This window comes from Dipodomys spectabilis, unplaced genomic scaffold, assembly GCF_019054845.1.
Source record: "Dipodomys spectabilis isolate Male_0828 unplaced genomic scaffold, ASM1905484v1 ptg000187l, whole genome shotgun sequence".
NCBI lineage: Eukaryota > Metazoa > Chordata > Mammalia > Rodentia > Heteromyidae > Dipodomys > Dipodomys spectabilis.
Window position 1 is genome coordinate 4698340 of NW_024870864.1, and position 25279 is coordinate 4723618.

Genomic DNA, 25279 nt, shown 5'->3' on the forward strand with positions numbered 1-25279 from the left:
CAAAGGATAAAGAAAATGTGACACAATAAAATACAGAATCTAGGTTAAAGAAAAGAAGACAGTAAAGTAGGGACTGTTTAGAAATTGAAAAGGGGACCAATCAAAAAAAAAGATAGGGCAAAAGTGGGTAATGAAGGGCTGGGAAGGTGGCTCAGTGGTAGAGCGCTTGCCTTGCATGCTCGAGCCCCTGGGTTCGATTCCTCAGCACCACATAAGCAAAAGAAAAAAGCCGGAAGTGGCGCTGTGGCTCAAGTGGTAGAGTGCTAGCCTTGAGCTGAAGAGCTGAGGGGCAGCGCCCAGGCCCAGAGTTCAGGCCCCACTACCGGACCCCCCAAAAAAAAAAAAAAAAAAAGTGGGTAATGAAGGGATGAATGTGGTAAAAGTACGTTGTATATATTGTGTGAAGAACATTATATACATGTGTGAAAATATCACAATGACATCCAGTTAACATATACTGATAAGAATATTTTAAGAATAAAAATGTATAACATGAGAAAATGCACTCCATGTACTATTTTGACAAATTTATACATCCACATAATCATTGCAATTCAGAATATGTAACACTTCTATTCCCAGAAACTTCTTCCCTGATGCTTCTTAGTAGTTGGGCTGCTGCCCAAAGTACTGGTCAACACTTGACCTTTGTGGCACTTGACTTGTTTTACTTATTTTGAATTTCATGTAAGTTGTCGGTGGTTGTAATTGTTAACCTTGCTTTTTGTTACTCCTGTTACTATAGTTTGACTTCCATTGTATAAATCATAAATTATTCCTTTTAGTTGCTGAGTGATATTTTATTATCTGGATGATCCGTACTTTATGCATTTATTGTTGAAGGATATTTAGCTTGAGTGTAATATATAGATTACTTATTAGCAAAATGACTGTCTTTTTTTTTTTTTTGGCAAGTCCTGGGCTTGAACTCGTGGCCTACACACTGTCCCTGACCATCGTTTTGCTTGCAGGCTAGCCCTCTACCACTTAAGCCACAGCTCCACTTCCAGTGTTTTTTGGGTGCTTAATTGGAAAAGCGAGTCTTTTAGACTCTGCCTGGGCTGGCTTCAAACCTCAATCCTCAGATCTCAGCCTCCTAAGTAGCTAGGATCACATACTTGAACCACTGACATGGCGCACATTTTTTCATTTTACCATTGTTGATGAGTTCTTGTTTCTGTACATCCTAGTTGTACACTATTACCTTTAACATTCTCCCATTCCCTCTTTCTGTTGTTGTTGTTGTAGGGCTTGAACTCAGGCCTGGGTGCTGTCCCTGAGTCCACAGCTTTGAGCTATAGCTTTTGGCACAACAAAATATCTGAGCAATTTACATTATGAAATTTTTAGATCTTAAATTTATGGCGATGTTTCTTATGTAAAATTAATTTTCAGATTGATAGATTGTATGATTGGAAAAAGAGTCCTGACTCTGATGTGGCTGCTACATTAAAGAAGCAGAAAAAAAATACAAAAGATGAATTTGAGGAGCGTGCAAAGGCCATTATTGTAGAATTTGCACAACAGGTAAGAAAAAATTCCCTCTCAGCCCTCCTTTCTCCTTTGGTACCAGAGGTTCAACTCAGGAGGACCTACCACATTCAAGGCAAGCACTCTTGACATTAAAATCTCTAGCCCTTTTTATTTTTTAAATTTTTAAATTTTTTTTATTCTGTATTGACTTTATTTTACTCAGTTGCTCAGGCTGGAACCCAAACTTGTGGTCCTCCTGTTTCTATTTCTCTAGTAGGTGGAATAGATAGGCTTCAAACTATCACACTTAGCTTGGCTTTCGTTGTTTATGAAGCCTATCTCACATTGCTGATTTCTTTTAATATGTTACCTTTTTAATGAAATTGCCATTTTCATTAATGCTATTCTGTTTCCCTGTTTTTCATTTACTTATTTAATATATTTTGACTTTCAGTTTTTGTTTTGTTGTTTTTTGGGGGGGGAAGTGGGAGGGTTGATATAGTTTCTCACTATTTTGCCCAAACTCCTCTTGAGTTCCTCCTACTTCTGTCTCCTAGGTAATTGGAATTCTAGGTTTATGGTCAGTTCTCATAGATTTTTCTTTGTACTCTTAATCTTTGAAAAAAACTAAGTTGACTTAGAAAGTTTTTCTATAATGTTTCTGTGACCATTTGGAGTTATTAATCAAGTGCTTGATTTCATTGAGCTATGCTGTACCCCCTCATCCAACCCACTGAAGTATTATATGGAGTTTCACAATGGTTAACTATTAGCTCATTTTACTCAGTCCTGTTCTTAGATACCTTCTTTCATAGCTTGGTGTTTTGGAATAACTTTTGCTTACAGGGTTTGAATGCTGCTTTGTTTTATGAGAATAAAGATCCTCGCACTTTTGTGTCTTTGGTACCTACCTCTGCACATACTGGTGATGGCATGGGAAGTCTGATCTACCTTCTTGTCGAATTAACTCAGACCATGTTGAGCAAGAGACTTGCCCACTGCGAAGAGTTGAGAGCACAGGTGATGGAGGTAATCATCATGTTTTTAGTTTATTGTTCCTGAGCTGCTCTTTAATGGTTCATTCCTTAGGTGTATAGGATGAGTGGTTTTTTTAGATTTAATGTATATGATTCACTATGTGTTATTCCCTTTGCAATAATGTCTGTTAGGTTAAAGCTCTCCCAGGAATGGGCACCACTATAGATGTCATATTGATCAACGGGCGTTTGAAGGAAGGAGATACAATCATTGTTCCTGGTGTGGAAGGGCCTATTGTCACTCAGATTCGAGGTCTACTGCTACCTCCTCCTATGAAGGAATTAAGAGTAAAGGTAAGCCTTGGAGGATAGGGTTGACACACAGGACTTGTATAGTATTTAGAAATTCTGCTGAGGTTGCTCCCCTTAACTTTGAGCGTTGTTTGGCTTAATACACAGTATTGTTTTACCATGTAAGTCATAGAGGAGAGACATCCTCTATGAGGAAATGGGTGAATGTACCTGTTTACTACTAGACTAGGGTTTTCTTAAATTGTTTTGACTCTATACTCTTACCTAGTTTTTCACTAACAGTTGTTTGGTGAGAGAAAACATTAGCATGGAAAAGTACATGAGATTTTAACAATTTTTCAGGGAGCAACTAGATCAACAATCAGAATATTGCTGGCACCTGGAAACCTCCTGCATGCTTCTTCTTGCTTGTACTTCCTCAGTTCTCTAAAAAAGTTAACCAAGGGTACTTTTTTTTTTTTTAATATAACAACTAATATCCTTGCTATCCTTTCTAGTTTCGGTAATGGAATGTGTATGAACTTTGCATGGAGTTTTTAAAATTTTGTACCTTTTATCTGGCTTCAGTTGAAAAATAATTATGATTGATAGTTTGTGTGAATGTATTATGTTATCCTTTCTCCCATTGGTGGGAGCCATGTTCTCACTAGAAGACCATGGCTGTTTACGTCTGCTCTGAATCTTGTGCAGTTGTGTGTCCCAGGGTGGACTCAGATAGATTACTGAGTTGCTATGGACACACAGCTCACCATGATGTGCCTAGTAACAAGTTGCACTTTCAATTACAGTTTTTCAGTTTTATATCTTTATAGTTCTTTGATGCCTTTAGTTTTTTAAGCTGTCATTCTAGTGTCTGCAGCTCATTGCTATTTCAGCTTGCAATTACCTAATTGTTTCCATGGAATTGCTTTATTTATTTCCTCCTTTATGAAACACTCAGTTTTCTTTCCTCTCACATTGTCTTTTTTTTACAGATTTTGTAGGACTTGATATATTGTATCTCTACATTTTGTTTTATTGCCTTGTCTTAGTTTGTGATTATTATTATTATTTTTTGTTGGTTGTGGGGCTTGAACTCTGGGCTTGGGCTCTGTTCCTCAGCTCTTCAGCTCAAGGCAAGTGCTCTACCGCTTGAGCCACAGTGCCACTTCCTTTGCTCTGATATTTTAAAGAAATACTTGCATGTTGAATCTCTCAGTCTTTGATCATTATTGCTGTTTGTGCCTAGTTTATGAAATCTTTTCAAATTCCAAGATTACAAGTTATCTTCACATATATCATCTCCTGATGCTACCAATTTTCAGATAAATGTCTAGGAAAATGTTTTTGTTTACATAGAACCAGTATGAAAAGCATAAAGAAGTAGAAGCAGCTCAGGGGGTGAAGATTCTTGGAAAAGACCTGGAAAAAACACTGGCTGGTTTACCTCTCCTGGTGGCTTATAAAGAAGATGAAATCCCTGTGCTCAAAGTAAGCCCATTAATTTTGTTAATTTTCCCCTCCATTGCTATTTAAAGCTTTGTCTCTTGAAGGGTTTTTGTTTTGATCTTTTTTTTTTAATTAGGTCTTTCCTAAATCTCCCGTGCTGCCTTAAACTCAGTGATTCTCCTACCTATTTTGAGTTTGATTGTCTTAGGGGTACTGACTAAAATGAGCATCCTTGTGGAATCTCTTGTCTGTTGGCTTTTTATAGAAAACTTAATCCATTCAAATTACTTTATAAAGGCAAATAATAATTACAATAGAATTTCAAATATGCATTTTATTGAAATAAAAAAAATGAGTCAGAAGCTAGAAGTTGGTTGGGTGCCAGTGGTTCATACTGGTAATCGTACTCAATAGACTGAAATCTGAGTATTATGTCAAAACCAACCCAGGCAGGAAAGATCATGAGACTTTCTGTCAAGTTAACCATCAAAAAACCAGAAGTGGTCCTATGACTCAAGTGGCAGAGCACTAGCCTTGAGTGAAAAAGCTAAGGAACTGTACCCAAGCCAATTACCAGCAACCCTCCCACCCCCCATAAAAAGAACTAGTTATTTTATTCTGTCTACCCATCTGTTTTATTTCTGAGTGGAACAGAGGTTGAACATATTTTAGTCGGTCAACCCAAGGCAAACTGGAAAATGGCATAGTGTTATGCGGTAGCGACTGTATCTCTTCCTCCTCTTTTCTGGCACAGGCTGTTTTAACTTGTTATAAGCTTTACTTTCATAATTGCAGATGCGTGCTTAACCAAGATGAGAGATGGTTAAATTCTAGACTGCCAAAAATAGCAATAGATGTGCTGATAATCTTTTCAAATTTTCAATTTGTTAAGGATGAACTGATTCATGAGCTAAAGCAGACACTAAATGCTATCAAATTGGAAGAAAAAGGAGTGTATGTCCAAGCATCTACACTAGGCTCTTTAGAAGCTCTACTTGAATTTCTGAAGACATCAGAAGTACCCGTAAGTAATCATATCCAGCTATACAAATAAGTGACAGTCATGTTTCCATTACTTTGTGCACTCATATAAAATATTTTTTACAGTATGCAGGAATTAACATTGGCCCAGTCCATAAAAAAGACGTTATGAAGGCTTCAGTAATGTTGGAACACGATCCTCAGTAAGTAAAATTATTTTTCTGAAACTTATTGAGTGTCCTTTGTGCCATACTATTTTTTCATTGATGGTCTTTGATATGCTTCAACCTTTCAGGTATGCAGTAATTTTGGCCTTTGATGTAAGAATCGAACGGGATGCACAAGAAATGGCTGATAGTTTAGGAGTTAGAATTTTTAGTGCAGAAATTATTTATCATTTATTTGATGCCTTTACAAAATATAGACAAGACTACAAGAAACAAAAACAAGAAGAATTTAAGTAAGTTGATGTTTACTTTATGTCTTTGTTAATGTAGTTAATTGAGAATTACTAAATATTGGAAGAAGTATGTTTAACAAAAGCCTAGCATTTGCTCATCTATCAGAGACTGTATCCTGAAAAGTGACATATTACGTAAACCACAAATCCTTCACTATGGAACATTCTGGTGGCATGTGAACAACCCCTTACTGTGGCCTTTCAGATGATTAAATTTCAGTTTGGCAGCCTTACTTGTCAGTAGCGTAGTAGTTGCTAAATCATGCATGTATCTTACTGAAATTGCTTTACTAGGAATTGCATGGAGTGGAATTTGCAAAATTAGAATGTGAATATTGAGAAATAATCCCAGGGATTCTGTGGGAAATGTACTTCCCCACACTTTCCAAATGCTCATATGCCAACACTACTGCAGGTGCTGGAGACGTCTGCAGGGCCTCAGCTGCTCTTGGGTCCCAGGGACTGCCTATCATTGGGAAATACAACAGTGAAGTGTGTGAAAAGTAGAGATGTAATTAAAGCAGGGAAAGGCTAGGTAAGAAGAGAAGTGGCTGGTTAATAATGTGGTTGGGGAAGGCATCCGTTTAGGGCTCATTGGAAGTAGCAATCTGAAGACTAAGTATAGCACTCAGGTATGTGGGGAGTTTCTAGGCAAAAGAGCATCTGAGCCAGCATTTCATACAAAGGGAACAGCAGCCACCCTAGCTGAAGTAGAGTTTGCAGGGACTATGGAGTCACAAGTTGGCAGGACCCTTGTGTTATGATTTAACTTTTCATTTGTGGAAGTTGCCTGTTGCCAAAATTACATGATCATGTGTAGATGTGGTGACCATTGCCTCTCAGGAGACTCCCATAGTCTAAGCCCGGCAAGCCACATATAGAATGAGCTCAGTTTAGAGTACAGTTTTAAAAGAGTTAATGGGTATTAAGTATTATGCCATGAATTAGTATGTATTCATTTTAGATTGTGAAACCTGGGGTGAGAAGACTAAGAACTGTTAGAAACCATTATCCACTATTAACCACTTCTGGCATTTGCTTAACAAGCAGGGAAATTAATATCTAGTAGCCTTTTGTACCAGTAACTTACTAATACAACAGGGAGAAGTGTAAGGATGCTTTGTTGTTCGCAAAATGCAGATTGTTACATTATTACGTGACAGTCCTGTCAGCAGGTACTGCCTGGGTTCTAGACCCTAAGGTGTGGCTGGAAGTATGTTGTCTTCAAAGTCAAGCTCCATCTTTTAATTTAGGCACAAGATGCTCTTGTGATACAGCTTTAGACTACACTGAGGATTTAAGAGAAGAAAGTGAAGGCTTGGAAAGCAATAGAAAGAGAAGAAAGAAAATGAAGGAAAATGAGCGAGCTATAGAGCCCACCCCTAGTCATTGGGCTGAAAGGGGCTTCTCTCCTCACCCTCCATTAGGAAAGGTGCTTTCATCCACTAGAAGAAACCTCATTTGTGTGTGTGCATTTCATTTTTATGGTTAAATGATTTTAAAACTTACTTCTTTGTCCTTTCAGGCACATAGCAGTATTTCCCTGCAAGATGAAAATCCTCCCTCAGTATATTTTCAATTCTCGAGACCCAATAGTGATGGGGGTGACTGTAGAAGCTGGCCAGGTGAAACAAGGGACACCTATGTGTGTTCCGAGCAGAAATGTAAGTTCAGTGGTACTTACAGAGATCTTTCCAGACTTTAAGCATACATACTGTTTTCTTTCTGTAAGTTGTACCTCAGTATAGCAAAGTATTTTTCCCTGGTGTAGCTTCACATCACATGATTTCAGGCTTTCTTTCCCTTAGAACATCATACCTCTGACATGACTTTAGCATTAAACTGCATTGGCAGTCCTCTTTGGTATACCATTCAGTGGCCTGGACTGATTCTCTAAGCACATTGTTTCAGTCTCAGTTAAGAACAGTCTCCTTTCTCCTTGAAAAATTCACCCACAGTATATTGCTTTTGTGATAATAAGTTTGGATTCAGTCTTGTGTTTGCTAAGCTAGTACTCTGCCACCTGAGCTGTACCCTCAGTCCACCCACTTATTTTTCCAATTTATTCTTCCATTTAAACTTGCCTGTTCTCTCCTTCCTCGCTAGATCCAGGTTAGAATTTATGAGAAGGAACCTACAAGGGGACTCTCTGCGTCCTCTGTCACATAAGATGTCTCAGTGTTGGGATGAAAAGGCTGAAAGACAAAACTTTGCTTCTGGTACTGTTTGAGATGGTCTCACTATGCATCTTTATATTCTATAAACTCATTTTCTTGCCTATACCTGGAATTACAGACGTGCACTGCCATACCTAGCTATCAGCAACTTGATTGTGTGTATGTGAGCACCAAAGGTTGAACTTAAGACTTTACACTCTCATTGGGTTTACTTGCTCATAGCTGGTGTTAACACTAGAACCACACCACCAACGGGTCTCATGGACTTCTCTGCCTGGGCTGGCTTTGTATCTTAATTTCTCAGGTCTCAGCCTGCTGATAGCTAAGATTATGTGAGCCACCATCACCCAATTTTTACTCCAGTTGCTCTAAGGCCCTATTGGGTCTTTGCTGGAGTCAGTTTTATATAATTATTTACAAAATTATGATATCCTCCTACCCACAGACCTTTTAAATGAAGTACCCTCCAGCTGTTTAAGTAATTTTGTGCCTTTAAATTTCCTGATACTCTGCTTATCCAGTTTGGCCATGGCAAATTACTCATGCTGGTATTTATGGCCTTTCTGTTTTTGGGTTGGTGACATGCTTCCAGGTTCATCCAATATTTCTCCTGCCCTGAACTTTGGGAACTTATCTCGGTGTATGGAGCATTTTATAGCCTTTGTCTCACCCAATCCTGTTTTTACTCTTAGCTCTCTTTCTGTAGGACAGCCTGCCTCTATTCCCGAGTCACTTGTTCACAAGTTACCTTTAAACTGCAGAATGTTTCTTTGGCTGTCTTTCTGACTACACTACCCCCTTTTCTAGCTCTTGTAGAACTAAAACTTAGTGCCTGTTATTATCTCCTAACCTGGCACCTGTCCTGCAGGAAGGTAGGACAGAAACAGAATATGACCATGTTGATAAGTGTACACCAAGATTCACACAGCACATACGATCTTGCTTTTAACAGCTATGTTATGGAGGGCAAATGTAGTGTTGTAGAGAAAATTCTTCTGTGGAGGCCTTCGTGATGATAGCAGGATCATATTCCAAGTCTCTAATGTGGGCACTTTTGTTTTAGTTCTTATTTCAGTGGTCTTGGGCTTATGGAAGGCAAGAATTCCTCTGCATATATTGTACTTTTTTTGTCCTACAGTTTGTTGACATTGGAATAGTAACAAGTATTGAAATAAATCATAAACAAGTGGATGTTGCAAAAAAAGGACAAGAAGTCTGTGTCAAAATAGAACCTATCCCTGGTGAATCTCCCAAAATGTTTGGGAGACATTTTGAAGCTACAGATATTCTCGTCAGCAAGGTGAGTAATCAAAGTGGCACATTTTCAACAGAGTGGTTTTTATCTGTTTGCATCAGTAGCTTTTGAGGGTTACAGTCAGAACTTGGAGAATCTGGTGGAGCTAGGGCTATCTATGGAGTAGAACACTTTGGACAAGGCCAGGGTATAAGCTTCTAAAACATGATGTGGGTTCTGTTATCTTAGATGGGCAAGCACTGCCCTTCTTCAATTATAGACCTTCAATTATAATGCCTAATTTAAGGACCACAAGCTGTTTTGGGCACTAGGTTGTTAAAATTCTATTCACCCTGTTTGTGCCTCGGGCATTACAGATCAGCCGGCAATCCATTGATGCACTCAAAGACTGGTTCAGAGATGAAATGCAGAAGAGTGACTGGCAGCTTATTGTGGAGCTGAAGAAAGTATTTGAAATCATCTAATTTTTCCACATGGGACAGGAATTGGAGTAAATTCAATATTATGTTGTATTATCACCAACAAGCCAAGAAAACAAAAAGGAACATAAGTATCTGGACACTGATGAACTTAGGTGTATAAAATGTTTTCCATGAGAAACCAAGAAACTTACACTGGTTTGACAGTGGTCAGTTAATGCGTCCCCACAGTTCCAGCGTGCCTGTTCACTCATCCCTTGCCCTAACCTTCCCTACTTGGCTGCTGTTTTGAAGTTTGCCCTTCCCCAAATTGGGATTTTTACTACAAATCTAAAAGCTCTTTCAATTTTATACTGATTAAATCAGTCCTGCAGTATTTGATTAACCAAGCTTCTGCAGATTTTGTGATTCTTGGGACTTCTTTGACGTAACAAACACGTCTTTATGCATATTCCCAGTGATTTTTTCAGCATTCTTCTGCCATATGCCCTTAGCGATTTTTTAAAAATAGCAAATAAGACATTCTGGTATTTCTTTATCTGCTTTGTGTGAAACCATGGTGTAAAACATAGCTGGCTGCTTTTTATTGCTTGTGTAGTCTTGAGAGTTGGTTGTAATCCAATTCCAAAAACCCAATAAAGAAAACAGTCATTGCAATAACAGTAAGCTCTGTTAGGCTTCCATGTTAGTATAGCTTATTGGCCTCAAAACAGCTCAGTGTTCTCAGGATGAGGATTTTATCAATCATCATACTTCTCTTCTGTGTGATGAGCGTGTGTGTGTTAGAACCATAGATTGTACTCAGGGCTTCAAGCTCTCACTTGGCTTGCTTATTACTTGAGCCATGCCTCTAGTTTGGCACTGTTAGTTAATTGCAGTCAGAATCTTGAATTTTTTTTTTTCATCTGGGCTGACTTCAAACCTCAGATCTTTAGATGCCAGTTTCCTGAACACCTAGGATTACAGGTTTGAGCCAATGGTACCTGACCTAAAGGATCTTGATTGGTTTTATCCTAGAAAATCCCATCCATTTAGAAGTTTTCACAGCTGTTTCAGTTATTTTGAAGCTTGTATTGCTGCCCTGAGAAGGGGTCCACACTCCTTTTACTAGGAAACCTGTTGGATAGACCTAGAGATAGCTGCAGTCACTGTGTATTGTTTGAGGAAAGTGATTTTAATTATTCACTAACATAGAATTCTAAGTTTTAATGATAAATAATGATAAATTAATCTGTGTTATGGGAAAATAACCTAATAGGTTCAAGAGATAGTCTCTATTTTCCCAGGAAAACCATGAAAGAAGGAAACAGCATTTAGAAGCTTTACCCTTTATTCCAACAAGTAGATTCTTGTTACAGGACCTCAGCAATTTCAAAGCTTAGCACAAGAACCTGTAATGGCTGGAAAAAAACTTCCACATAGGGCATTTAAAGCATAAGGATTCACAAAAGGAGCCTGTACAAAATATACATACAGTTTTTTATTAAACAACTGTAAACACTTCACTGTAAAAATCCATAAAACTTTATAAACAAACATTTTGTAAATAGAATCTATGCTACAGTAAAAGAATTAACATAATTATTTACATGCAATACTGACAATTTTGGCACTTTTTTGAAAGAAAATGTACAAAAACACTTGCTGAAAAAGAAACTTTAAAAAAATGAGCATTACTATCATGCACTTTGCAAATACCTCACAAGCACTTATGGCACAGCTAGCAGAGGGCACCAGGCTCCCTGGTAATATTTATGTAACTTTTAATGTGCTTCCATAAGTTTGTTGTAAAACCACCTGAACATTGTCAAGAATAAAGTCAAATGCCATATTCCAAACTGATTCAACCGATTGCTGCATCAACCTGCAGGTGGGAAAAGGAAACATCATCATTAGGAAACATTTCTCCTTCAAGGAGTGTGCTAAAAACTAACAATTTCCTATGCTTTAATTCTGTTACAAATCTCAGAAAACCAACACTATAGCATTTTTTCCCCTTTTCATGAAAATCCTGATAATACCTTTTCATGTATTTTATAACTAAATCCAACTTTTCCAAATCTTTTTCCTCAATAAGGTCAGTACAGTATTTTACAACTTGCAGAATGTCTTCTTCCATTGGATCTATGGAGGGAAAAAAAAATCCTCATGAAACCTTGCAAAGGAAATCTTGGAACTTAATTCACTATTAAGAAAATGGGTCAGATCTGTGTTGTCAAAAATCACAGACCCACTACATTGGCCACTTGACACAGCCTAAGCCAACCTGAGATTGTCGTTATCCATTCTTTGAGCAAGGTCTTCACATCATTGAATTCAACAGCTCCAGCTAAATTAGGTGCTACATGTCTAACACAGCTGGATTGATCAGGCTGCAAGCTATAAAGGCCTGGCACACCGGAAGTGGAAGCAGAGAGTTCTTCCTGTTAAGAAAAAGGATACAAGTGGTACATTTGTGCAGTATCAAGTACATTAAGCTCTGGTAAAGGTCAGAAGTATTTAGGTTACCATAGGTTTCTCAGCAGCAGGTCCTTCGTGTTTGAGGAATCCATCTATTAACTTCTGGGGGCTCCCATAGGCCCCGGGTAGAATTTTTGCAGGGCTGATAAGTAGCTTGGCTTTCAAAGGACTCTGAATCTTTTGGGGGGAACTGATGGGTTTTTTTTTCTTCTTTTTCTTGTCTTTCACGGCTGCTGGTTTTAGTTGAAGTAAAGGATTCTTTGGCACTAAATGAAGAGGGAATATAAGATCCTTAATACTAAATGTGCCATTAATTATTTCCTCCTTCCCATCAAAACACTCAAAGCCTATCAACTCCACCTCACCATCACCAAAGGTATCACCATGAGAAGCCAGGCAAAGGACTCAAAATACTATACTACCCAACTTTTTAAGAACTGAGGACTGAATTCAGTACCCACCCTTGCTAAGTAGGCACTTTACCAGTTGAACAATGCCACTGAGCCTGTGGCCTTGGTCATTTGGAGGTAATGTCTCCCTTCACGCCTGTATGGAGTACATAACTTCTGCTTGTGTTGGCCTTGAACCATAAACACCAGATATCTACATTCCCAGTAGCTATGGTTAAACTTGAGCACAACTGCACCTGGCTCAACCATTCTTTAAATTTAAATGTAGGTTTAGGTGTTTGTGGTTCATGTCCAGAACTTTAGATTTTGTTTTGTAGTGCTTGGTACATATACTACATATATACACTATGGAAGTGCTCTGCTATGCCCAAGCTCCAGATTTTATGTTCATTTGTGTTCCTAGATTCAAGTAACTGTCTCAATTGTGTAACAGTCTCAATTGCTTTAACTGTATTAAAACTTAGGTACTAAATCCAGCCAGTACTAAGCAACACAAATACCAGCTGTGCTCTTTCTTTGCTGTTCAGATACTCTCCAAGATTAGCTTTTAGTAACACCTACACAACTGTGATACCATCACCTTTTTTGCCAGCTTGCCACTTCCTGAGCTTACCAGATGTACTGGCTGAATGCTGGTGAGAGGTGGCTTCTCCCTGCCTTTGTCTTTGATCATAAGCTGCTTTTAGCTCCTTTTGAAGCTCAGCAGGAAGAGCAGCAAACACCTCAGGGTCCACCTAGTGAGAATGGAAGGCCAAAGTCAAACCTGGGTTAATGTTAGATGACAGCTAGTTTCTATTTTTCCCAAAGTAGATTTTGTTTTCAAACCACACTTTTCTGATCTGTATAGACTTATAATGAACTTTGATAATTAGGGACTTTAAAACATTTAGAGAATAAGGAATTAGTATAACAGTCACTACAGAGAAATTCTTTAGAGCTAAGCTGTAGTAAAACCAAGTAGGAACTACCTCCTGTATTTGAATGCATCGCCATTCTGTTGTAAGCACAGTGATGAGTGGGCAGATGTGTATGCATATATACTCCTTACCCATCATCCCCTTTCTCTTCTAGTGCTAAATTCAGTTGGTGGCTTATGAATGAAGCTTTCTAATCAGTATTTGTCATGCAGATGAAGTGGAAAAGAGCCATCAACATCCCCTGCCCGTCCTACACACACAACACACTACCTCTTATGAGCTAGTCAGTAGTAAGAGTACATTGACAGAAGGTTACAATGTTATTAACTTACCTGTGAAAATGCTGGGAGGGCAATAACATTTATTCCTGTATCACTAATAGATTCTTGAGGCATTTGCAACAAAACTGTCCCAATTGGTTGAGGCACAATTCCTGTATTACAGCCATTTACTGGTTCTTTCTTTTTGTCACCGTGTGGTTCTCCTTGAATAGCACAAACTTGTTTAATTTGTTCTCGAAGATCAGGAGGAAGTGCTTCTAAAACAGATTCATCAAGCTATAAAATACCAAGCATGGATTTGAAGGTAAGTCTATTGAGAGAAAAAACACAAGACAGACTACCTACCATCCCCTCCCCAGTCAACATGTTTGAAACATTTTGCCTTTTACCACTGAAGCCTGAGGTAATAAGGAGTCTGGAGGTAAGTGTACACCATGGGTCAATTCCACAGCGTTAGGTAAATCCACAAAGTTGGAAGCTAACTTTATATGTATAGCAGAATCCTCTCTTTGCTTGGCTGGGTTCTCCCTCTGCCTATCTGAGCAAATCTGGCCATTTGAAAACAATTGATCCATGAACTAAATAGCCATTCTTACCTTTCCAGACTGTCACTAATGACTGGAATCCAAAGCAAGAATTAGCCCTTTCCCTATAATAAGCATTTTTACCATGTCCTTAAAGGCCTCCTTCCACAAACTACCCACAGAGATTAAGAAATGGTGTCTTACTTCCAAGGAGCTAAGGATGGCAATGTGTAAGATTTTTTGCAGAATCCATAAGAATAATGCTTGTTCTAAGTTTCACTAACTTGACATGAGGTTTCTGTACAGATCACCAGAGCTACTGTGTTGAATCGGGGCCTACGTGATTACTGACAGGATGACAGTGGGAAAGGACTACCTTTAGCTATGCCTTCACAACTTTTTAAGACTTGAAAGTCTCTGCAAAAATAACTCAGCAATGAGTGTACTCTTAAGTGCCATCTTTAGACCAGTTCTGTCATTAGGACTAAAAAAATATACCTGGGAAGGGGATGGGATCTCTATACTTAGATTAAGTCTTGATTGTACACTGATAGGAGAATGCAGACCATTCCATTTCCTTGTAGACTCAACTTTGTTATTGTCAGCACTAACGTTAGTTGTCAGATGTGTAGAAAAAGATGGTAAGAATGTGCAATTTCTAGAGGCAGGTGGTATTTCCAGATCCACTGTAGCCATAAATACTGCAAGAATAGAAAAACACATTAATATTGTTTAGCTCATTCAGGGAAAAAGGAGTATGAGACCTTTAGTCCTCACTTATTTCCTTCTATTCATTGCAAATACTAGTTCATCATAGTAAAGAATGTAAACCTGTCTCACACACACAACCATGCCAATTTGAAAATTATATCCTTAGGAAGGTAAACATTGAAACCATCTTGATAACTACCAACCTTCCTTATGCTGTTCTTCTGTGGTTTTCTTCGCTTTCTGAGCTTGAAAAAGATCCCGGACAGTGTGTGACCCACCAGAGAAGTGGCTTGACTGAACTGATGGGCGACTGGAACATGTGGAAGTGTTTGGATTAGCTGGAGTCAACTGGTTCATTTGAATCCCAACCTAGAAGATAAGTGTAGGAAAACTAAAGTAAAAATAAGACTTCTCAGCAAAATTCTCAGCTTGTTTTTTATTGTCATAGAATAAAGTGAAACTAGCAAACAGATTTTTGTATGATTTATTACAAAAATTACTATATGAGCCATTGAGCAGTTATTCTACCTATACAGTAATATTTTAAAATTAGAAAATGAACAAGTAGAGCCACTGATGTTCTAAGAAACTAAGGTTTTTGAGTAGGGTTTTTAAAAAAAGTCTGAGGGCCAGTGTGGTGGTGATGCACACATGTGATCTTAACTGTATCCTCCCTACCTCCCAGGTAGCTGAGGCCAACCCAGGAAAGAATAAACAAGCTAGGAGTGGTAGCTTGTGGTTCTAGATATAGGGAAGGCCTTGTATCTAGAAGTACAAGGTCTGCCCGTGGCTTAAGTAGGAGTCCTTAAGGTCTGAGTATCTGAGTATGGCTCGCTAGAGTGTTCAGTATGGGAGAGGGGGGGGTGAGGAGGGAAGGCCTACTCAGTGACTCCACCACCCCCTTTTGTGTTTGGTCCTGGGGACTGAACTCTTGGGCCCAAGTGCTATCTGAGTTATTTTTTCCCTCAAGACTAGCACTCCCACTTTGGCGACAGTTCCACTTTCAGCTTTTGTGTAGTTAATTGGAGGTAAGAGTTTCATGGCCTTTCCTACCCAGGCTCACTTTGAACCTTGATCAGATCTCAGCCTATAAGTAGCTGGTATAACATGTAAGTCACCACATGTAAGTCACCAATGCCTGGCTTTCCATTAATGTGTATATGTCTAAGAAAACACGACACACTTATCCAAACGATGGGGAGTGGCTAGCAGAGTGTGTGTATGTGTATATATAGTACAGATCTATATTGTACCACTACTACCTCCTACTACAGAATTCTCATAGAATACACTATTTCAGGGATTAATCTTGAACAAAATTCATAGCAAGTCCAACACGGCCTTTCCTCTCATGGTAACACCATCCTACACAGGCTTACATTTCCGAACAGAAATCTAAAGTTTACACACTAATAGTAGCTGTCATGTCTGGCATAAAGGCATCCACATGTGCCCATGGTTTCTCTCCTTTGTACACCAGCATGGAACAGCATCAAAGTTCTAACTAAAAAGAACCTTAAAAGGAGAAGATTGACAGATTAACGGTCCTCAAAGTCCCATCTACTAGGGAAGTAAGAATGTAGTAAGATAGCGATCCTAACAACTCTAAAATCTGCTAAAGACTAAAGAAGTCAGGTTACATGCTTGCTTGGATTACATCAAAGGAGCTGAAGGCCTGCACATGAACCTTATTTCCAACCATCTTACAAGGCTCAAATGAGATATAAATTAAATACTATACACTTACCCCTCTCATATCTGATATGTTTAGCTTCATTGTATGAAACATGTTTAGAGTAGCCTTCCCAATGATTTTTGCACTATCGGTTGCCTGGTCAAGAGTTACAGTCCTGTAAGTGATAGAAATGTTTTAAACTATACATTCTATGCAGATGGGTTTATTAGTACCTCTAAGAGTTTATTCAAAAGCTTATAGAAACAAGGGGGGGGGGGTTATAAGAAACCAGCAATATTAAACATTCAGTAGCAGCGAGAAGGGAAAAATGTTAATGTGAGACTTCAAGGTAAACGCTAGAGTTGGTCAAAAAATTTTTAGTGATGCATGTTAAAAAATACACTTTGCAATCAATGCATAAATTCACAGTAACTACAATGTTCTAGATTCCAAAAGCACCTCTCCAAGTTGAAGAGAAGATGAATTCTGTTTTGGTTCTTGACTCTTCATTATGTTTAATGATTCTATTTCAAAATTTAAGTATGTTCATTCCAATATTACTTTCTAACAGGTTCTATAAATGGACCCAAAAACATGTGGCTTCTATGACAAAAAGTATGGTGATAGACTGGTCTAAAAAACAGACTAGAATACATGAGCTTAGATCTATGAGATACCTTGAAGCCATCACTATTATGTGGCAAACCACAATGAGCTCGCCCTTTGGAATTGGGCTAGATAAAAGTAGAGTGTACCAATTCAAAAATGGGTTACCATAAGCTATTTTTTGCATATGAAAGTATGATGGAACTATGTGATGAACTGGATCTGATTTTCTCCTATAGAAATTATACTACTAAACTCAGGATAGTGGCACATGCTTCTAATCCTAGCACTCAGGAGCAAGAAGGTTTCAAATTGAAGGCAATCCTGGGCTACATATTTTTAGGTTAGTCTGAGCCACATAGTAAGACCCCCATCAAAAAAGATAACGACATGGTATTTCTGAGTAAGGATTTAATAATAAGTTCAGTATAGAAGTGACCATTAACACATTATTAAAAGTGCCATTTAAAATATATGTATTAAACTAAATAGTCCAATAAACCAAAGACAATGTATCTTTAAAACTAGGTTCTTCCACTTTGTTTTCATGATGTGCATCAGTGAGGGGCTATCACTGTACACACAAATGTTTGACATAAGCTAACTCCAGTAAGCCTATACAATCTCATATGTGGTTTTTACTCCAAGAATTCTCATATTGATCACAAGTATTACATGAAGCTTAATATCTTCAATGTAGCCCAGACATCAAAAACTAGGGTTCTAAACAAATGCTTTCTACCAGTTTTCAGAGATGTCAGTTATTTTGCTTTTTTATTCAATTTTTAAAAGTACCATATGTAATTTCCTTCTGGTAAAGTTGCAGTTAGGCTTTTCAAAAACCAAAACACACTCCCAGGTCTGCAAATCTCTTCCTACACACACTAAAGTTAGCAGCCTGGAAACTCTAAGCAAAGACTGCCAGATGGATGGACTCCAGTGCTGCTATGATTTTTTCCCCAAAGGCTCTTGTATTAGAAGCCCAGTCTTTAGTTATGTTGAGGTAGGGGACCTTAACAGTTGGGGTACGATAGGAAGTAATTAGTTCATGGGTATGGCACTGTTCTTGGAAGGAACTGATGTGGGTTTTTTTGAGGTTCTGGTTCTCAAGAGAATGATGGTTCTCAACAGTCCCAGTTATTGGTTAGATGTGTGGATCAAGTGGTAAAATAACCTAAGCAACTGTGAGGCCATGTTGTCCCCTGCTCCCCTCTCAAAAAAGTTAGCATAAATGAATGACCAAGGACCTCTGTCACACCTTGTGATCTGTCATGGCATATGTTCCTGTCACCTTAGCCAAGTTCTTGAATCGTTAGGACTTTGGGCAAAATAAACCTTCATTTTGATATAACACAAACTAAAATATATACTTAAATCAAATGACCTAGTTAGGTCAAGTCCTGGCTCTACAAAATGGTATTACAACTTTGTTAAGAATTTATAGATTTTTACACCAAATAGTCATTGATTTTTATAAGCTCTAATACCTATGCCAAAAATAGAATTTACCAACTTTCTTTGTAAGATAAGCTTACCTGGCAATGTTATCACAAATTCCATGACCTCCAAATTTTGCAGTTTCTACAGGAGCCCCTGGTTTTCGTACCATGATTTTGAGAGTCAGACGTTTACCCTTCATGCCAGCAGCTTCGAGTCGTCTTTGAATTTCTTCTGAAAGACTCAAAAGGAAAGCTTCTGCCTCTTTTGGCTACATAAAGACAAACATGACAAAACTTCCATATTATTTTCCTTTATAAACAATTCTCAAGCATTTTGGTTAATATTCAACATGTCTATTTTTGCTCTCTGAAGCATCAAAACTTAGTATTTCCATACCTTTAAGTATTTTTCAAAAAAAATGTTTTTCCTTTCTCACTTTTCCATGCCATCACTGAGCTGTTGAAATTCTTCTATCTTTACATTCTTATTAAATTCTATTAATGAAATATACTCTCATTGTTCCCTATACATCCCAAGCATTGGCTCCCCTTTAAAGGAATCAAGAACTGTAGAGCTCCAAAAAACAAGCTCACTTTCAAAATCTCATTACACTGAGCTCTGTTTATGGATCTAAATTCCAGAGATACATACAAATATATTCAGAAGTAAAGACAAGTTAATAATCTGAGCCACTATTTCTAGATGAATCAGGTGAAACTTGCAACTTTGTCTTCCCTTCATTGGAAATTGAGTCATTATAAATACAAATAACTGCTGACTCCAAAATGCAATGTTTTAATATCTTTCCCTAAAGATCTGGGTTTTCTTGGTCTTTTCTGGGCTTCTCCCCTATTATATACATTGCCTAAAAAGACTTTGCTAAGGCTTGATGAATAGCATGCATTAAGGTTTAACTTCAAGCATCAAGTTACAGGTAACTGGATAAAAAGCACCATGTAATAACACAAAATGGACATTTATGCAAACATACCTGAGTAAACCTTATTCCATAGTTGATTTCAGCTGAAATGGATTTTCTTTCCTTTTCTGTTCGAACTGGTCTATCATCCAAACCACGGCAGAACCTATAAAGCATCTGACCAGTTTTGGGACCAAATTCTTTTTGAAGTTTTGCCATGGTCATGTACTGCAAGTCTCCACAAGTTCTAATTCCCAAAGCTGTTAACTTCGATTCCATTGAACGTCCAACTCCTAAGAAAGGAATGTTATTTACTTCTTAATAATGAAGGATAAACTATTGAAAAATGACAGGAAAAAAACCTCATCCACATACAAAGCAATTTAAAATGAGTATTATCACAAGAGTGTGATTTTTATTAGGATTGCTTTCTTATCCACAAAATCAACTAGCAGTAGACCCTTGCTTTAAAAAGTCTACAGTATGACTTACATATTCAGTTGCATTGAATGCATCCACTTTTTCTTTAGTAATTCAACAAGAAATTACAAGGTATGCCTGAATCTAAAAATAATTGCTACTGGAGTGACCTAAGATTTAAGATTTCTAACCAACCCACAAATATAGCCTCTCTGTAGCCCTTTCACCTGAATCGAGGGCTTCAAGCGTTGAAGCACTTTGAGCCGTGTCCCAAGTTCTGGGGAATTCATTTTCTCAAAAAGTCAGTCTCCTTAAAGAGATGGTATGAATCCTCCTGGACCCACATGCTGCCACCTCGTGTTCTCCCCAATGTAAAAGCAAGGTTTTGAAATCCAACCCACAGGATTCTGATAAGTTCTGCTCTAACTTGAGGAATGGTTTTGGTTTTCTTCAATTCTAAAAGCTCTAAAAAGAATATGTACCTCTAGAAAGCAGTTAAGATTTACAGAATCTTAAAAAATGGTGTGGAACCCCATACTATTAAGTATTTTCCACCAATGTGTACATGGTCTTCTGTACATTATCCAAAGAGCTAAAAGTACAGTTTTCTATTTTCTGCTCATTGTGGTTATGAATTATCAGTGGCATGAATTATCTCAAGTTCTTGTCATGAAAACCTCGGGAAGCATTAATGTATGAATGACACAATGTTAAGAGTTCATGAAGTTTACAAAAGACCTATGGTATGGTTATAGGCCAAACAAGTTTAAACCAAAATGGTTGGTTTACTCTCTATGGAAATTAGATGAACAGTGTTAAGAATGCTGGCTCCCTGAGGAGCCATTTTCAATTTCAAGTCAAAACAATAGGCAAGTAAAAACACCAGAATTCTAGGTTAACAAAAACATTCCAGAAGGCTTCACAAAATAGTGCTGTCATTGATAATTTTTCAAACAGAAACTTAAGAGAAAGGACAAACCACACCAAAGGTAAACAGACACTTTGCACAGATATTTATGTTGAGAGGCTTTTTCTTTTCTAGGGGCTGGCCCCTCTTCCTACTCTTGGTGCTTTGATGCCCACCTGCAATTAATTAATTACACATCTAGAAAACAAATCTATTCCAACACTTTGCAAGTTTAGAAAGAAGCAATGCTGGGCGCTGTCCCTCAGCTCTTCAGCTCAAGGCTAGCACTCTACCATTTGAGCCACAATATCACTTCCAGTTCTCTGGTGGTTTACTGGAGATAAGAGTCTCATGGACTTTCTTGCCCAGGCTGGATTTGAGTGGTGACCTCAGATCTCAGCCTCCTGAGTAGCTAGGATTACAGTGTGAGCCACGGGCGCCCGGTGGCACAATATAAAAAAATAAAGAAACCCAACCCTGGAGGGATACACCTATAATCCCAACAGTTGGGAGGCTAAGATCGAAGATTAAAAAGTTTGAAGCTAGGTCTTGGTTATGGAACAAGACTTTAAAACCAAACAAAATCTGTGTGTATAATATACAAATTATGAAATGCCCTTATAAACATCTTCAGTAAACATCAAAAGACTTGGTCTTGCCTGGTAGATTAATAACTAGCTGGCCTCGGATAAAATCATCCACTTCATCTGGTTGTAGATGGTACTGCCCATCTGGTTTTGCTTTTCTTGTTGCCATTCTAGCCAAGAGAATATTAGAACCTATAAAATTAAAAAGGAAAAAAGTAAATAAGAAATATCCACAATTATTTAAAATTTTTAACATATTTATATAACACTGGTTACTACTGAATCTGTAAAAGCAATGAAAATGCAGTTTGACTATTTCAGACATGGTATGTTCCTAGCAGACTCATTAAATATTCCAGACTACAGCAAACATGATTGCTACACAGAGGTTTCTCTTTAGTCTAAAACAAATGCTATTTCAACATAGAGAACACAGCTCTGATCTTAAAGAGTAATGGTCATAGGAATCATGGGGGATAATCAGAAATGAGGGAAATGAGGCTACAGCCTAGAGAAACAGAAAACTCAAAGAATCAGAGCAGGTGTCACAATGCTGAGGGGAGGAGAGTCTTTGAAACACAGATGAAGATGGGTAGTAAGCATAAGCCGAGACGAACCAGAGAATCACTGAGTACTGAGAAAACCGAGGAGCTCAGCTATTTGCTGCTAGGTGAAACTCCATGAATAAAATCTCAAACATTATGGAATATCTGTATCAAGGACATTGAGAAGACTTTTATATAAGACTATGTAATTTTCTTAGACTAAGTATAGAGATTCATGGAGAAGTTGTTGGGTGACAGCCAAGCAATCACAATGTCTTAAACCCTAGTTCCACACAAATAAGTTTAAAAAAAAATTAAAAAGGACAGTAGACCATCTTCTGATAATTTTTTGCTGGCTATCAGGTATGGTAGTATATGCCTGTAACCCAATCATGGTACAATGAAGCAGGAGTATCTCAAGTTTGAAGCCATCCAGGCTAATAGATTGGTTATACAAGACCCTGTATCTCATAAATCATTGGAAAAAACTTTTGCTGACCAAGCAGGGACTGCTTCAGGACAAGCTAATTTCCAAGGATAGTAAACCATTTACTTGGAAGTTTACCTCTCACATACCTAACCATACCTGACCACTATCTTATCAAACTCCCATATATTAAGCTAGTATTTTCTCCCTCCTCTCAAGTGATCCCAATGTAAAAAAAAAAAAAAAAAAAATCAACCTTTAGCCTGAAGCCTGCTAAGAATACTCAAGCTAGTCTAAACAGCTTCCTCTACCCTACCCTACCTTTGGAAACCCCAGTATAGACTTTCCCATGGTATTTCTACTTTTCCTGACCATCCTCATCCCAGTGCTTCCCTCATGGTCCTGACCAAAATGAAAGTGATCAAGTGTTCTTTCAACAGTATTTGCCTACAGAACTGCCCCTGGAAGTTGGGTAGATACAAAAGATAAAATTTGAGAGGAAAAAAAGAGTTGAACTTGAGGATAGAATAATAATAGCTGGGAATGACAAGCAACCTCAAAGTGCTAATTACCTACCAAAACTACAGGAACAAATAGGCTTCACTCAAGAGAATGGCAAAAAGGAGGGAAAGAATCTTGGCAGAAGGTCTGAGTAAGTAGAGGAGAGAAGAGATGGTGTAAGAAGCTTAAGCTTTACAGAGGAAACAGCTCAAAGACTCACCAGAAGGAGAACAAGTGGTGAGAACAAAAACAGAGTGGTCTCAAAAACAGAATGGATGAGTAGGAAAAGACTAGTCACTGAGAACACAGTGTGTATGTGAGAAAGAGAGAGACAAGTACACACTCAGCACTGTCAGGAACAGTTGCAATTCCAGTAAACAGTGGAGAATAATAAGACTCAAACTAAACTCCAAAATATATTTCACCATTCTGCTTTTTAAATATATCTTCTGTTTTAATCTTAGAAAAAAAATTGTTTACAAATACAACTTATTCTCCCCCCTCCCCCTTTTTTGTCGGTCATGGGGCTTGAACTCAAGGCCTGGACACTGTCCCTGAGCTCTTCTGCTCAGGGCTAGTACTCTACCACCTTGAGCCATAGCACCACTTCCAGTTTTCTGGTGATTAATTGTAGGTAAGAGTCTCCTGGACTACCTGGCCTGGCTTCAAACCATGATCTTCAGATCTCAGCCTCCTAAGTACCTAGGATTACATGCATGAGCCACCAGTGCCTTGCTTGGATCCTCTTTTTTGAAACATTCTAGTAGCCTATGATATCTGGTGTACTAGAGAGGATGTTCCAGGCTAATCTGACAAAAGAACTCCCTTTACCTGGAACCAGGTCTTATAAATAATTCTCAAGTTTCATTAACACTGAGTAGCTAGGATTACAAGCATGAGTTACTAATACTTGGCTCCTTCACCTTTTTATTGGTAGTACAGGGAACTCAAGGCCTTGCACTTGATGGGAAGGTGTTCTTTACTAAGCCATACCTCCAGGGCATTTTTTTACATGAGCATATTTTGAGGTAAGAGTCTTGTTTCCTGCAAGCATGATGCCTCCACTATGATCTACTTATTTTAGGTTTTCCATCATAGCTAGGATGACAGGCATGTACCACCATGCCAGCTTCCTTCTCCTATTGAGAGGAGTCTCAGACTTTTCTGCTGCAGCCAGCCTGGTACTATGACCCTCTTGATCTAAGCCTACCACACATAGCTAGGATGACAAGAACATTCAGCTATCAACTGAGGAAAAGTCTGGTAGATTTTTCTTTCCAGCTGACCTCAAAACCACTGTCTCATCTTAAAAATAGCTAGGATTATAGGCATAAGTTACTGTATACAGCTAACATTCCCAGTTTTGAATAAGAAAAAAAATACTCAAACTGATTATTGCAAATAAATTATCATCCATTTACTTCAATATCCACCATTTTAGCTATGTCCTACACAGCTGTAAGGAATGTTAAGAATTGGAATTGTTTTAGAGGGGATTGGCTCTCTTCTGGAATATGTATTAAGCTGATAAAAACTTTAAAACTAAGTGGCTTCAAGGATGTCCAAGCAATTATTTGGGTAAAATGAGTAATAATAAAGCACTAACCAATTCCAACAGAAGCAGCACATTTAGTCTTGTCTTTGATTTCCATTCGCACAGCATTTGCAAATTCATCAGGAGTAAGTCTGGTCTCCGCAAGAATTTCAGTGATGTCCACCAGTGCTTCATCACAACTGACAGCTTCAATATTATGAGTATAGCTATCAATACAAAGCAGTCAGTGAATCACAACTATATAGTTTCCATCTGGTAGACACAAATGTTGCAAAATAAAAGTTTTCATAATATTTTACAATTTCCTCACAAGGCATTTTAAAAAAGACCAAAGTAACAGCAACAACAACAGGATTTTAAACAAACTGGCTAAATATTCAAGAATCTGATTTATTTTTAAGTGATACTGGGGTTTGAACTCAGGCCTTGTACTTGCTAGACATTTGTTCTTCAACTTGAGCCACATAAAAATCTCCATTCAAGAAATGAATATATTATTTAGGCAAAAACAAAACTAGAAGAAAATAGACTAACAGATTCCCCCACCTCTATCCAATTAGAAAGGTCAACTAAAACTGTCTTCAAAAACTGAAATTAAACCAGCAGTAGGTAGCCTACATCAGAAATCACCCTCAAGTCCTCATGGCCCAAGGTACAGGCCAGCATTCTACTCCTGGCAGTTGATACTCTGAAAATAGGAGCACCACTGCTCAGCTCAGTGGCCCATTCCTTGTCCCCACTTGGATGCTACCAGTGATTTCATCTTCAAGACAGATTTAAAACACTTCCTACTTGGTAACACCAACATTTCTATTCTAGGGACTTTAAAAACAGCTATGACTCTAACTGGTTTAGCATGCACCACAAAATACTACATACTGACTAGGTAGCAATCTTTCCTGATACATATTC

The 25279-nt window shown here is 38.1% G+C and overlaps 2 protein-coding genes across 8 annotated transcripts in view; one reads left to right on the forward strand and one right to left on the reverse strand.

Moving 5' to 3' along the window:
* Eif5b (eukaryotic translation initiation factor 5B) overlaps positions 1-10854 on the forward strand; it is an 81341-nt gene extending 70487 nt beyond the window's left edge. For both annotated transcript variants that reach the window (XM_042695377.1, XM_042695378.1), the window contains exons 15-24: positions 1396-1527; positions 2320-2502; positions 2643-2804; positions 4101-4232; positions 5083-5214; positions 5298-5374; positions 5467-5631; positions 7157-7295; positions 8947-9108; positions 9420-10854. In XM_042695377.1, the coding sequence (XP_042551311.1) occupies positions 1396-1527; positions 2320-2502; positions 2643-2804; positions 4101-4232; positions 5083-5214; positions 5298-5374; positions 5467-5631; positions 7157-7295; positions 8947-9108; positions 9420-9527 (1392 nt within the window). In that variant the 3' untranslated portion in view covers positions 9528-10854. The remainder of the gene's footprint in view (positions 1-1395; positions 1528-2319; positions 2503-2642; positions 2805-4100; positions 4233-5082; positions 5215-5297; positions 5375-5466; positions 5632-7156; positions 7296-8946; positions 9109-9419) is intronic.
* An 88-nt stretch (positions 10855-10942) lies between these two features.
* Positions 10943-25279, reverse strand: part of Rev1 (REV1 DNA directed polymerase) — a 67279-nt gene continuing 52942 nt past the window's right edge. For 5 of the 6 annotated variants that reach the window (XM_042695372.1, XM_042695371.1, XM_042695374.1 and 2 more), the window contains 13 exons: positions 24419-24573; positions 21412-21531; positions 19498-19718; positions 18602-18774; positions 16533-16635; positions 14989-15154; positions 14573-14775; positions 13602-13826; positions 12966-13086; positions 11991-12208; positions 11749-11905; positions 11504-11606; positions 10943-11346 (listed from right to left, as the gene is read on the reverse strand). In XM_042695372.1, coding sequence (XP_042551306.1) covers positions 11235-11346; positions 11504-11606; positions 11749-11905; positions 11991-12208; positions 12966-13086; positions 13602-13826; positions 14573-14775; positions 14989-15154; positions 16533-16635; positions 18602-18774; positions 19498-19718; positions 21412-21531; positions 24419-24573 — 2077 coding nt within the window. In that variant the 3' untranslated portion in view covers positions 10943-11234. The remainder of the gene's footprint in view (positions 11347-11503; positions 11607-11748; positions 11906-11990; positions 12209-12965; positions 13087-13601; positions 13827-14572; positions 14776-14988; positions 15155-16532; positions 16636-18601; positions 18775-19497; positions 19719-21411; positions 21532-24418; positions 24574-25279) is intronic. The other variant, XM_042695373.1, reaches the window with a different exon arrangement.